Here is a 15,000-nt window from a genome sequence, read left to right as displayed (position 1 = left end):
GTTTTTATCCGTTTACGCAGAAATACGTCCAAGACGGACATTTCTATGGAAGGGCTAAAAACAGCAATGTGTGTGTGTGCTTGCATGTGTGTGTGTGTGCGCGCATTTGCATGTGTGTGTAATGATAACGAACAAAACATTTCTTTCTCCCATGGGAATGTAACCTCTCAGACACGCACACACGCGGACACACACACACACACACACACACACACACACACACACACGTTTTTCTGACAAGCACTTCAAAAGCAAGGAGAGGGGGGGAAGCAAAACACAAATGATTACATCACAGCGCGAGGCCGAATGCGTGCACGCTTTCTCGCACGCACAGACAGTCAGAGACACGCACACACATTCTTCCTGAGATGCCAGTCATTCCAGCGGTAATGAGCTGGGTGTGTGTGGGTGTGTGTGTGTGTGTGCACACGCATCGGCACGTTTAGATAACGGACTGCACACCACAACAACAACAAGGTCAAGAGGCTAACCGCAAGTACGCGCGCGCACACGTGCACACACACACACACACACACACACACACACACACACAGTCACACACAGTCACACATCAGTCATCGCTGCTTGTTAAAACTCAATCTCTGCTAAGGGCGTGTTTGGATTCAATTAATAGTCACAGATCTCCGATGGGACGAGATCAGACACACCCTTGTGTGTCATAATGTCATAATGCGATCCAGCATCGCAAATATTATATTGACCAACCGGTTCTTAACCGGTTCTCAAATCTTTGCTTCTGGGGGGGGGGTCCCTGGAACAACATATTTTCAGGGGGGGGGGGGGGGGGGGGGGGGGGGGGCACGCATAAGAAGTAAATTAATTCACAAAACCGTCATTGTATTGTTGACCTATTTCTACCATATAGTGCAACTTTGGTTCATTTTTTACCCCTCTATCACACAGAACTATGTTGTTGGTGTCCACATCACTACGGCCCAAAAAAATATTGACGTAAGGTCTCTGTACCGACAGCAACCATATTGAAATGATGAAATCAGTTGTGTGTGTGTGTGAGTGTGTGTGTGTGTGAACACGTGCGTGCGTGCGTGCGTGTGCGCGTGCACTTCATTCTTAAGGGATGTCGGAAAAATTCTCTCCTGTTGAGGCTTGTTTTTATGAGGCGTATGATGTCTGTCGCGCGCGCGCGCACGCGCACACACACACACACACACACACACACACACACACACACACACACACACACACACACAGGAAGAGCGTTGCTCAACCTATTCAATAATTGCACTGTCCTGTCTTTGTGTCGAAACAATAAGAACTGAGGGCGAGAGAGAGAGCGAGAGAGAGACTACAACCACGTGTACAGCACACGCGCACACACACACACACACACACACACACACACACACACACACACTAATTATTAACAACTTGAGTAGTACTCAACAATGAATAACTGTTAACCTATATCCTTCTAGTTAACCGGGTGCACCGCCTCCGTGTGTGTGTGTGCGTGCGTGCGCTCACATGCGTGCGTGTGTGTGTGTGTGTGACACCTGAGGAGCTCAAGCCTTGGCTCCAATCCCAACCACATAAACCAGAGGCCACACCTTTGACTGTGTGTGTGTGTGTGTGCGTGCATGTGTGTGTGTGTGCGTACCAGTCTTAGGTGTGGATCCAGACACACTGAGCGAACACTCCATCTTGGCCGTTTCCCACGGAAACACGGTGGTCGTATCTGATTGGACGCTGAGGGAGAAGGAGGGGCCTAAAACGCACACACACACGCACACACACAGACACACACACACACACACACACACACACACACGGTAAGTCATAGTGACAGTGCTACTACTGTGTTAATGTCACGTGTAAATTATTCATATAATCGCTCATCCATGCGATGATTCATCCATCTGATTAATAACTATATAGAGTGCTAGTATATAGATCGAAAACAGTTGTTTTCAACCCTTTTCACATCAAGGTCCATTACTTATTTATTCAGCATCTGAGCCACGGACCACCGTTTGATGACATTTAGCCTATCGGACTCATCTGAGCCACGGACCACCATTTGATGACATTTAGCCTCTCAGACTCATTTGAGCCACGGACCACCATTTGATGACATTTAGCCTCTCAGACTCATTTGAGCCACGGACCACCATTTGATGACATTTAGCCTCTCAGACCCATTTGAGCCACGGACCACCATTTGATGACATTTAGCCTCTCAGACCCATTTGAGCCACGGACCACCGTTTGATGACATTTAGCCTCTCAGACTCATTTGAGCCACGGACCACCATTTGATGACATTTAGCCTCTCAGACCCATTTGAGCCATGGACCACCCTTTGATGACATTTAGCCTCTCAGACCCATTTGAGCCACGGACCACCGTTTGATGACATTTAGCCTCTCAGACCCATTTGAGCCACGGACCACCGTTTGATGATATTTAGCCTCTCAGACTCATTTGAGCCACGGACCACCGTTTGATGATATTTAGCCTCTCAGACCCATTTGAGCCACGGACCACCGTTTGATGACATTTAGCCTCTCGGACCCATTTGAGCCACGGACCACCATTTGATGACATTTAGCCTCTCAGACCCATTTGAGCCACGGACCACCGTTTGATGATATTTAGCCTCTCAGACTCATTTGAGCCACGGACCACCGTTTGATGATATTTAGCCTCTCAGACCCATTTGAGCCACGGACCACCGTTTGATGACATTTAGCCTCTCGGACCCATTTGAGCCACGGACCACCATTTGATGACATTTAGCCTCTCAGACTCATTTGAGCCACGGACCACCATGTGATGACATTTAGCCTCTCAGACCCATTTCACCATTTAATGACATTTAGCCTCTCAGACCCATCAGGAGAGACAACAGGCAAACGTTGATCAAAATAACAATTATTCTACATTCTCTAATTGTGTAGACTTCTTGTAAATTAAGGGATGCAGATGTTTAACAATAATTTAACTCTTGAGAGCGTAAAATGATTACTTATTATATTAGCAACTGAATGTATATTTTTTAAATCACTTATCGTACTGGTCTCTCTCTCTCTCTCTGATTGGCTAACAGAACGTACCGCTCTCTCTCTCTTCCTCTGATTGGCTGGCAGATCGTACTGGTCTCTCTCTCCCCCTCTCTGATTGGCTAACAGAACGTACCGGTCTCCTGGAAGTTGATCTGGATCTTGTTCGACGGGGCGCTGGCGGCTTTGGTCCAGGTCTGTCCTGGGCTCTGATTGGACTGTTTGGTCCAGGCGGTGACATCACACCAGTAGAACCCACGGTCCGAGAGCTGCACCCCAGACAGCCGGAACCGGAACTCCATGGGACCGGACTTACTCAGAACCACACTGTCTCTGGAAGAGGCAAAACATGGAACCGGATTTACACACTGTTGTGTGAGTGTGTATGTGTGCGTGAATGCGTGTGTCCGCGTGTATGCGCGTGTGCGTGCGTGACTGTGCGTGCGTGCGTGTGTGTGCATGTCCGTGTGTGTGTGTGCGTGACGGTACGTGACTGCGTGTGTGTGTGTGTACCTGCGGTTGGGGTCAACGTCGCCCCCTAGCTGCAGGACGTTGTCGGGACTGAGGCTCACGGCGGTGCGGGCCGCGCCCTCCAGGCCTTCCTGTGATTGGACGAGCACGGAGAGCCCCGCCCCCTCGGCCAGGTGCGCCGCGCTCACCTTGCAGCTCATCTCGAAGGTGGCCCCGCCCACAGAGGCCTCGCGCAGACGCTTGGCCTCCACGCTGAGGCTGGGACCTGTCAATCAATAATCAATACATCTGATCAGACTGGGACCTGTCAATCAATAATCAATACATCTGATCAGACTGGGACCTGTCAATCAATAATCAATACATCTGATCAGACTGGGACCTGTCAATCAATACATAATCAATACATCTGATTAGAATCTGATACTATAGACCTGTCAATCAATAATCAATACATCTGATTAGTATCTGATACTATAGACCTGTCAATCAATACATCCGATTAGTATCTGATACTATAGCCTCTATACGCTCAGGCTGGGACCTGTGGATCAATACAATAATCAATACATATATATCTGATCAGTAACTGTCTGTCTGTCTGTCTGACGGACGCAGACAGCTGGGTCATCGTTGGTTCACAGATGAGTGACAGCAGAAAGTCATAGTTTGAGTATAAATGGAAGTCATTGTTCTGAGACTTTATGACCCCCCCCCCTCCCCCCCACCACCCCCCTACCCCCCCACTCTCTCTCTCTCTCTCCCTCTCTCTCTCCCTCAGTCTCTCTCTCTCTCTCTCTCTATCTCACACATCTGAACCGTTTGCCCTCAGTCTAGTCAACTGCCTGATGATGTAACAGTGTCTCTATTATTCTGTGTGTGTGTGTGTGTGTGTGTGTGCGTGCGTGCGTGCGTGTAGTCCTTGGCTAGTGGGAAGTGGGAAGCTTTAAACTATCGGAGGTTGTGAAGTGCTTTTCTCTTCCTGTTTGGTCACTGAATGGGAATCCCCTCTGAACACACACACAAACGCACACGTACACGTACACATACGCACGCACGCACACGGCAAACTTGAGCTGATTTGAAGTGGAGTGATAATGCTGCTCTGCATGATGCATAATATTAGGGGTGTAACGACAGGCCTTCATTTTAACAGCGATACGATATGTACTGGGATGTTCGCGCACGCACGCTCTGTGTGTGTGTGTGTGTGTGCGTGAGTGCGTAGACTTACGTTGGGGCTCCCAGCGCACCGTGTGGGCGGAGCTATGGAACTGGGCAGTCCTCACCAGGTCTCCCAGCTTGTTGACACTCCAGGAGCTCACCGTGCACACGTACTGACCCATGTCCACCTCCTAGAGCATGCACACACACACACACATGCGCGTGCACGCAGACACACACACACACACACACACACACAGGTGCCCAGAATACCATTGTACATCTTAATTAACACAATCCATAGCATAGGCGCTAACGTTAGCACAGGCGCTAACGTTAGCATTGGCGCTAACGTTAGCATGGGTGCTAACATTAGCACGGGCGCAACGCTGATGGTGGCACTGGGATTTATCCTAACAGCTAGCCGCAATAAAATAGTTAAGCTTCAAACAGACATCAGACTTCAGACAAACGTTTTTGTCACATGACCTACCTGCGTTTGGAGGAAGCGCAGTTTGAAGGTGTTTGGCTCCACCCTGCTCAGTGACATCACGCCGCTCTTCAGCCTATCAGAGTACAGCGCTCCCGGCACCAGGTTGCCATTGGCATCCAGGGAGCCAATGGGATTAGGAGGGCTCTGAGGGTCTCCGCCCCCTGGAGAGAGAGACAACAGAGAGAGAGAGACACAGAGAGAGACACAGAGAGAGAGACAGAGAGAGAGACCAGTGTCACACTCAACACTAGCATGCTAACGGGAGAGCGCTATCGACTCGATGGGATCAAAACATGGATTAAATAATAAAGACCGTTATCACGTAGGTTACGGGATCGGCGGGCGGCCAGACTAAAGCGGGCTTCATGTTAAGTAAAAGATGTGAGTACTTATTTTCCCCCACTTACCTGGAAGTGAGGTGTGTTCCCAGGCCACGCCCAGCCTGGCGCCCCGGGGCAGATGGGTAATGTTGGTCACATGGCACGCCATCTCCGTGGGATCAGCTGTCGCCGTGGGACTCGACACCGATGCCACCGCCAATGAGAACGCAGGATCTACAGAGGGGGCGGGACAGAGAGAGAGAGTTGATTAGCCCACAGCCAGGAGAGACAGGTGGGGGGGTTGATTGGGTTGAGCCAATGAGACGTCCTTTCAAGGATTTGACCCCCCCCCCCCCCCATTATCACTTTCAATGTTCAAAAATAGCAGATCTACAAGCTCACTTCGAGCTTGTAGATCTGCTATTGTTGTTGCTATTGAGTTTTCTAAAAGTAAAAAACAGAAAAAAGTTGCTATATATCTGAAATGAGCGGTTTAAAGGATTAATCACATTTAGCTTGGTTTGTCACAGAATAGCGTCACAGCTCTCCTTTTAGCATGTCGCTAAATAAATCCTGTGTGTGTGTGTGTGTGTGTGTGTGTGTATGTGTGTGCGAGCATGTGCTTGTGTGTGTACACGTGCTTGTGTTTGTGTGTGTGTGCGCGCTCGCTTGTGTGTGTTTTAGCATGTCGCTAAATAAATCCTGCCAACGGAAGTCAAAGACGTGATACAGTGTGAATTACGTGTAATTTAGTCTTTTACCAGCCGTGAGTGAGTGTGTGTGTGTGTGTGTGTGTGTGTGTGTGTGTGTGTGTGTGTGTGTGTGTGTGGGCGCACTGGGCGAGGGACTCATGCAGCATGTGCCAAGTGCCACACTCCAGGAATAATGGTGATTTATACTCAGTCGTGCATAGCATAGCGTAGCGATGCAGAAGACCTTGTACCGAACAAACCCAGAACAAGCTTATAGAGTACCCTCATGCCAATAAATCAGCTTTATTGGCATGAGAAAACAAACGTTTACATTGCCAAAGCAAGTGTCACGGTATCAATAAGCTTTGGGCTTATCGAGTACCCGGTATCAATAAGCTTTGGGCTTATCGAGTACCCGGTATCGATAAGCTTTGGGCTTATCGAGTACCCGGTATCAATAAGCTTTGGGCTTATCGAGTACCCGGTATCGATAAGCTTTGGGCTTATCGAGTACCCGGTATCGATAAGCTTTGGGCTTATCGAGTACCCGGTATCAATAAGCTTTGGGCTTATCGAGTACCCGGTATCGATGAGCTTTGGGCTTATCGAGTACCCGGTATCGATAAGCTTTGGGCTTATCGAGTACCCGGTATCGATAAGCTTTGGGCTTATCGACTACCCGGTATCAATAAGCTTTGGGCTTATCAAGCCTGTTATCGAGCATAGCGGTCCATGACGTCATGTTTAAACAATCAAGACAAGAGGCGATCAAGAAATACGGTAAATGTAATTTTGCGGACTTGTGTCATCAACATGGAAATGTCTGAGAAGTGCAGTTTTGCTGTACTGCATGTAGGTGTGTGCACGTGCGTGTTTGTGTGTGTGTGCACGTGTGCATGCGTGCGTGGGTGGCTGGTGCTCTTGGTAACGCACCCAGATTGGCCTTTTGCGCTTCACTTAACAGTACACACACACACGAGCACACGCACGCATGCACACACACACACAACACAACACAAGCTAGGAGGCATTTATTTGTGTGTGTGCTCCACGGCAGATGGTGACAGTGCCTGATTCAGGCTCCATGACGTCCAAATGACATGACACCCTCCTGCCACACACACACACACACACACACACACACACACTTTGATGAGTGATTTGATGAGCATGTGCCTCGTTTCCTTTTGAAACTGGCTTCTCTGCCAATTAGCTCTGGACTCACACTCTCTCTCTCTCTCTCTCTCTCTCTCTCTCTCTCTCCCTCTCTCTCTCTCCCCCTCTCTCTCTACCCCTCTCTCTCCCCCTCTCTCTCATCTATAATCACCATCATCTCTTTGACACCACTTTCTCTCCCCTTTCGCTTACCTTACGAGCTCTCTCTCTACCTCTCTCTCTCTCTCTCTCTCTGTGTGTCTCTGTCTCTCTACCTCTCTCTCTCTCTCTCTCTCTCTCTGTTTAAAATAGAACAAAGCCACTCTCTCTCTCTCTCTCAGCCTCTCTCTCTCTCTCTCTGTTACCTTCTATGGTAAAGTGAGTGCATAAGGTGCCACCCTGTCCCTGAGAATGAACAGACAGACAGACAGACAGACAGACAGACAGACAGACAGACAGACAGACAGACAGACAGACAGACAGACAGACAGGATGACTTCATAGACAACTTTCTATCGTTCCTATTTTGGGCACAGCGTTCGTTCCTTCATCTCATCTGGGCGTCGTCATCTTTCACGATTTGTTCACAGCCAAAACATTTTTTTTTAAATATTGCCGCGACAGTAAAAGTTGATTGTGATTCCGATATTGAAATAGTTAACACGCTTTCATCTCTTTACTTTATTATGGATCCCCATTTGCACTTGCAAGAGCGTGGCTATTCTTCCTGGGTTCTCGGTTTCTAATCTAATTAAGCATTACGTTATACTTTAGCTATTGGAAAATAGCAGATCTACAAGCACAGAGTGCCGTGCTATGAGCTTGTAGATCAGCTAAAAAAAGAAAAAATCGTGAAAATGTGGCGCAAATCTTTGAGCGAATGTTTTTAACTCAAACCTTTGCTTCTGGAGGGTCCCTGGAACAACATATTTCAGATGGGGGTCGGCGGACAAAATAACATATAATTCTGGGGGTCCTTGACATGAAATAATTTGTAGAATCGTCCTCAGGTTAATCCATTTAGACCTGAGGCTGATTCTTTAAAAAAAATGTCTTTCTAAATCCTAAAAGTTTTATGAAACAAACCTATGTTTCTATGTCAGTGGTGCTCAAACTATAGTTCATGTCAATGACGCCCAGAATTACATGTACTTGGCCGCGGACCCCCATCTGAAAATATGTTGTTCCAGGCAGGGGATATACAGTGAGGGAAATGGGGTGGGGGGGTGGGGGGGATTCAGATTTTACAGAGGCCAGTTTCGAATTGCAGCCATCCGTAGGTGCCCTTTGAGAGCGGTTTTGAAGGAGTCAAGGGATTCACATGTCTTAATGACTGTGGTAGGGCGTTCCACATTTTGGTGGCATAGGAGCGAAAAGAATTTAGTCCCTTGTTTGTGCCGAATCTGGGTTGTACATGGTTTGTTGCACTCCCTCTGGTGTTGTGGGTGTGGACTTCGTTTACATTCTTATCTTACGCATGTTTCATGATAAATGCTTTTATGTGATGTATTCCCATGCTTTTGTTCTTGCCTAAATGTAAGTCGCTCTGGATTAAGAGCGTCTGCTAAATGCCTAAATTGTAAATTGTAAATTGTAAGGAAGTATTTAGACAGGTACATGGGTATCTTGGTGGTGTATCGAATCTTGTGGACCAGACACATTGCAAGATGCTGTACTCTGTCGACGACCCTAAGCCATCCCAGCCTGTCAAAGTGGGCAGGGGTGAGGTGGGTTCGGGGGGTGAGGCCAAGTAGGAGCCTGACCAGTTTGTTTTGGGAGGTCTGGAGCCTTGTTTTAAGGGCCTTTGAGGTGCTGTGGTACCAAGAGGTGGATGCATAGTCAAAGAAACCTTGTACGAGGGCTCCTGTTAAGGTCTTCAAGGTGTTTTTGCTGACCAGTGAGGAGATCCTGTAAAGGAATCTTGTTCTTTGATTGACTTTTTTGATTACGTTGGTGGCCATTTTATCACCGGAAAGATTAGCCTCCAGGATGGAACCTAAAGATGGAACCTAAAGTATAACATTATGCTTAAAGCATTATGCTTAAAGCAGCAAAAGGGGTTCCCGCGTCCTGAATGGCCCGTAGGGGTCATTTCTTGCCCCTTGACTAAAATAAGGCACCAGACTTTAAAATAAGACTGAAAATAAGACTGAAACAACCAACGGTTGGCAGTCGATGGGTTAAGACACTTTCTGGAATTGACCCTCATCTCAGATTGCCTGCCTGCCCCCCCCCCCACGATGTCCCAAATCCTCTCACAATGTCCTCGGGTGACCTTGTCTTCGTCCTTTTGTACAAAATAACACACACTCCCTTTTCACACACGTGCACATGCACACACACACAGTCACACACACACACTCCCTTTTCACACACGTGCACATGCACACACACACTCCCTTTTCACACACGTGCACATGCACACACACAGTCACACACACACTCCCTTTTCACACACGTGCACATGCACACACACACACACAGTCACACACACACTCCCTTTTCACACATGTGCACATGCACACACACTCCCTTTTCGCCTGTTCTCTCCCTCAATGACTTTTGTCCCTATTCTAAACCCCCCCCCCCAACGTCCACACACACACACACACACACACACACACACACACACACACACACACACACACACACACACACACACACACACACACACACACACACACACACACACACACACACACACACACACAATGGATTCGTAGATCGTTGTCTTGTCAGCAGTGGTGGAAAAAGTACTCGCATCATTTTATATTTTTACTTAAGTAAAAGTATCAATACTGCAATGTAGAAATATACTCTGTAACTGTATTCAGTTACTTAAGTAACTGAATACAAGTTCAATTGAATTGCATACAACATGAATACCAGGAACTCTAAATGTACTTAGTAGTAAAAGTACTTAAACGTGTTGTTGGTATCAGAGAGTATACTTTATGTAGCAACAGTACAAAGTACTTCCACATCTCTCTGTCTCTCTCTCTCTCTGCATCTCTCTTGGTGTCTCTCGCCCTCTCTCTGTATAGTGTCTCTCGCCCCTTTCCTGGTTACATTCTGAAGCGAATTATTTTGCTTCAGAATATTTCCAATTTCCTTCTCTCTCTCTCTCTCTCTCTGTTTCTCTCTCTCTCTCTCTCTGTTTCTCTCTCTCTCTCTCTCTCTGTGTCTCTCTCTCTGTCTCTCTGTGTGTGTGTCTCTCTCTCTCTCTCTCTCTCTCTGTGTCTCTCTCTCTGTCTCTCTGTGTGTCTCTCTCTCTCTCTCTCTCTCTCTGTGTCTCTCTCTCTCGTTATCTCCATACCTCATCAGGTCATTCTGTTCGAGTTCTTCAGCTGTTCCGACACGTTTTGTTTTCTCTCTCTCTCTCCCTTTCACTCACTCTCACTCCACCCTCCCTCGCCCCATCTCTCTCTCTCTCTCTCTCTGTATAGTTTTGGGTGGAGGGTGTAACGGTATAAACATTCCCCCTAGAGACCTACAGCGAAACAAGAGAGGAACCTGAGGTCTGAATGCACCTGTGGTTCCTCCGGGGGGGGGGGGGGGGGTGGGGGGGGGGGGGGGGGGGGGGGGGGGGGAGGTGTTTGGCCGTGACGCGCTTGTCAGTCACCCTCCGCGAGGACACACACACACACACACACACACACACACACTCCCTGAAGCGCAGTGTTGGAAGCGATTTCAACAGGGAACTTCTGATCGTTTCAACAGCAAAACAGGTGTTCGAGAGAGAGAGAGAGAGAGAGAGAGAGAGAGAGAGAGAGCGAGAGAGAATGTTGTGTTCTGCCAAAAACAGCCAAAGGCGTTTGAGAGGCTCTGGTTTCGCCGGAGCGTGCAGGCGTGTGTGTGTGTGTGTGTGTGTGTGTGTGTGTTGGGGGATCCACAGGCCATGCTCCCCCCAAACTGTCAACACTTCGATCTCTCTCTCTGTCTCTCCATGAGAAAGAGAAAGCAACAGAGACAGACAGCCAGACAGACATCAGTAAAGGGGTGTGGCTGTGATTACAACAGCAGTGAACCATTCTGAATTTGATGACATTTAGCCTCTCAGACCCAAAACTAAAGAATAATTTTGTTGTCGTTGGATAAGAATTTGTCCAACAATTCCATGCTGTGTTGATAATGGTGGTATACAACCAACATGATGTTGGTACCATTAGGAGAGACAACATGATGTTGGTACCATTAGGAGAGATAACATGATGTTGGTACCATTAGGAGAGATAACATGATGTTGGTACCATTAGGAGAGATAACATGATGTTGGTACCATTAGGAGAGACAACATGATGTTGGTACCATTAGGAGAGATAACATGATGTTGGTACCATTAGGAGAGATAACATGGTGTTGGTACCATTAGGAGAGATAACATGATGTTGGTACCATTAGGAGAGATAACATGGTGTTGGTACCATTAGGAGAGATAACATGATGTTGGTACCATTAGGAGAGATAACATGATGTTGGTACCATTAGGAGAGATAACATGGTGTTGGTACCATTAGGAGAGATAACATGATGTTGGTACCATTAGGAGAGATAACATGATGTTGGTACCATTAGGAGAGACAACATGATGTTGGTACCATTAGGAGAGATAACATGATGTTGGTACCATTAGGAGAGATAACATGGTGTTGGTACCATTAGGAGAGATAACATGATGTTGGTACCATTAGGAGAGATAACATGGTGTTGGTACCATTAGGAGAGATAACATGATGTTGGTACCATTAGGAGAGATAACATGATGTTGGTACCATTAGGAGAGATAACATGGTGTTGGTACCATTAGGAGAGATAACATGATGTTGGTACCATTAGGAGAGATAACATGATGTTGGTACCATTAGGAGAGACAACATGATGTTGGTACCATTAGGAGAGACAACATGATGTTGGTACCATTAGGAGAGATAACATGATGTTGGTACCATTAGGAGAGATAACATGATATTGGTACCATTAGGAGAGATAACATGATGTTGGTACCATTAGGAGAGATACATGATGTTGGTACCATTAGGCGAGATAACATGATGTTGGTACCATTAGGAGAGATAACATGATGTTGGTACCATTAGGCGAGATAACAGGCAAACGTTGATCACAATAACAATTCTTCTACATTCTCCAATTGTGTGGACTTCTGATAATTTAACCCTCAGTCTACCCCGTTCAACTCTTATGTCAAAGAGCCAGACCAGAAGTCAGCTCAAAACGTCAAATTAAAAGTATGCAAGCGTGACGTGAAATTACATTCGCTTTTCTCCTAGTTAAGGTTATAACATTTCTACACTATTTTTATCCACGCCCACACACATACATTTATGTAGCAATAACACCCACTGTGTGTGCGTGCGTGCATACGAGACTTTCTAAAACGAGTCCTCTGCGCTACGCTTGGCGCTTCCCGACACAGTCGGCGCCCGCAGCAATGCATCGTGGGAGAGAGGGCACACTCAAGGCCTCGCATCAATGGAACCGGCACTCATGCATGCACGCACACACACACACACACACACACACACACACACACGCACGCACGCACACACACACACACACACACGCTGTGTGCCATACAATGCCACATAGTGAGGCACAGCGTAGAGGAAACGAGGCGCTTGGAGACGTTTACAGCACTGTCTCTCATCCTGTGTGTGTGTGTGTGTGTGTGTGTGTGTGTGTGTGTGTGTGTGTGTGTGTGGTGTGTGTGTGTGTGTGTGTGTGAGTGAGTGTGTGTGAGTGGTCGTACTCTGTAGGAATGTATAGCCCCAGGCCAATGTAGAAGCAACTACACACACAGCTTTTGAAGTGGGTGTGTGTGTGTGGGTGTGCGCACCAAGTTGGTCTCAAGAGCCTACAGCAGACCTAGTTTCTCTGTTACTGTTACTCACACACTCACACGCACACACACACACACACACACACGCACACACACACACACACCACACACACCACACACACAACTCTACTTACAGTTGGAAACATGAATGACATTTACCTTCACTAACACAACGTCCTTGGTGGGTGTGCGTGCGTGCGTGTGTGTGTCCAGAGGATGTGCTTGGCATTATCTATCTAAATGTTAACTCAACTCCTCATCTCCTATCTCCTATCTCCTCAACTCCTCAACTCCTCATCTCCTATCTCCTCAACTCCTCATCTCCTCATCTCCTATCATGGGATTAACATCTCTGTAGAATGTCCTATTACTGCGTTCACACAGCCAGATGCAAAGATACAGTCTACCATTCATTGCCAATGGAAGGCAGCGACATGAAGATGCAAAGATACAGTCTACCATTCATTGTCAATGGAAGCTAGCATCTGCCTTGTTGACGGCAGACTGCTGGGCGAGTGCTGGCGCTTTGGCATGGGGGGGGGGGTCAGATCAACATAATGGAATTAATTCTGTACTGGCCATATATGGAGCGTGTCTTGAGTGTACAGGGTTTGATGAGGTCAGATCAACATATGGAATGTCAGAACAGGTCAGCTCCATATATGGAGATCTAAGGATCTCTATATAATTCACTATCGGTTGCATATCGGTTATCTGTGATTGTCCTCTCTCTATAAAAAAATATATAATATACATTTGTAATTGTGACAGGCCGAGTCAATGGGTGCTATTGACAACATGTCACTCAATCAGTCTGTGATTCTCTGAATACACTGCCAGCGTTTGCTCAGATGTTTTGATCAGTGACTGATGACTTCACTACGGTAAAGTCCTTGAATGTAAAAAGAAAACAAAAAAACACTACAACCTTCCTTACATCCTGTTTTTTTCTCTCGTTTTTTTAAGCCGTGCTCTCCATGGCATTGACATTGTTCCTGGTTTCGCCGTCTTTAAAATAGCATCACCTCTCCTTCAGAAACTATGAGTCAGTCTACTCTGCACGCATGCTATACGGACCATATGGCTGACCTCGCTATGCACCATGGGAGTTGTAGTGAACAGCCCAGACAGGATGGACACGGGGCCGGGGGAAGGATTATAACTGGACACCCAGCGGACCCTGGGTGTATTTTTAACATGCCACGCATGTCGGGAGGCACGGGTTAGTTTTAACCTGCCACGGGCTAGTTTTAACCTGCGACGGGTTAGTTGTAACCTGCCACTGGTTAGTTGTAACCTTCCACGCATGTCGGGAGCCACGGTACATGCATAATGGTGCATTTATATAGCACCTTTATCCAAGGCCAACATATACTGTTGTATATAATGTCTAACCAACATATATATGACTGTTAGAATGTCTAACCAACATATATATGACTGTTAGTGTCTAACCAACATATATATGACTGTTAGTGTCTAACCAACATATAAATATGACTGTTAGAATGTCTAACCAACATATATATGACTGTTAGTGTCTAACCAACATATATATGACTGTTAGTGTCTAACCAACATATATATATATATATGACTGTTAGAATGTCTAACCAACATATATATGACTGTTAGTGTCTAACCAACATATACATATATGTTGGTTAGACATTCTAACAGTCATATATATATATATGACTGTTAGAATGTCTAACCAACATATATATATGACTGTTAGTGTCTAACCAACATATATATGACTGTTAGTGTCTAACCAACATATATATATATACTGTTAGAATGT

The 15,000-nt window shown here is 46.6% G+C and overlaps 1 protein-coding gene and 1 long non-coding RNA gene across 3 annotated transcripts in view; one reads left to right on the top strand and one right to left on the bottom strand.

The window, feature by feature from the left end:
• The window catches only part of ptgfrnb (prostaglandin F2 receptor inhibitor b), a 79,286-nt gene that overhangs the window by 7,221 nt on the left and 57,065 nt on the right, over positions 1-15,000 (bottom strand). Inside the window, exons 8-13 of one of the 2 annotated variants that reach the window (XM_083759022.1) lie at positions 5,577-5,723; positions 5,170-5,330; positions 4,747-4,867; positions 3,555-3,777; positions 3,178-3,374; positions 1,640-1,747 (exon numbers count right to left, since the gene is read on the bottom strand). In XM_083759022.1, the coding sequence (XP_083615148.1) occupies positions 1,640-1,747; positions 3,178-3,374; positions 3,555-3,777; positions 4,747-4,867; positions 5,170-5,330; positions 5,577-5,723 (957 nt within the window). The remainder of the gene's footprint in view (positions 1-1,639; positions 1,748-3,177; positions 3,375-3,554; positions 3,778-4,746; positions 4,868-5,169; positions 5,331-5,576; positions 5,724-15,000) is intronic. The other variant, XM_083759023.1, reaches the window with a different exon arrangement.
• The window catches only part of LOC310854399, a 104,094-nt gene continuing 95,875 nt past the window's right edge, over positions 6,782-15,000 (top strand). The window contains exon 1 of the long non-coding RNA XR_014568907.1: positions 6,782-6,893. This is a non-coding gene — a long non-coding RNA (uncharacterized lncRNA). The remainder of the gene's footprint in view (positions 6,894-15,000) is intronic.

Source organism: Protomyctophum parallelum, assembly GCF_964188405.1.
Source record: "Protomyctophum parallelum genome assembly, chromosome: 23".
Lineage (NCBI taxonomy): Eukaryota > Metazoa > Chordata > Actinopteri > Myctophiformes > Myctophidae > Protomyctophum > Protomyctophum parallelum.
The sequence above is the reverse complement of the archived record's forward strand: the minus strand, read 5'-3'. Positions and strand labels throughout refer to the sequence as shown.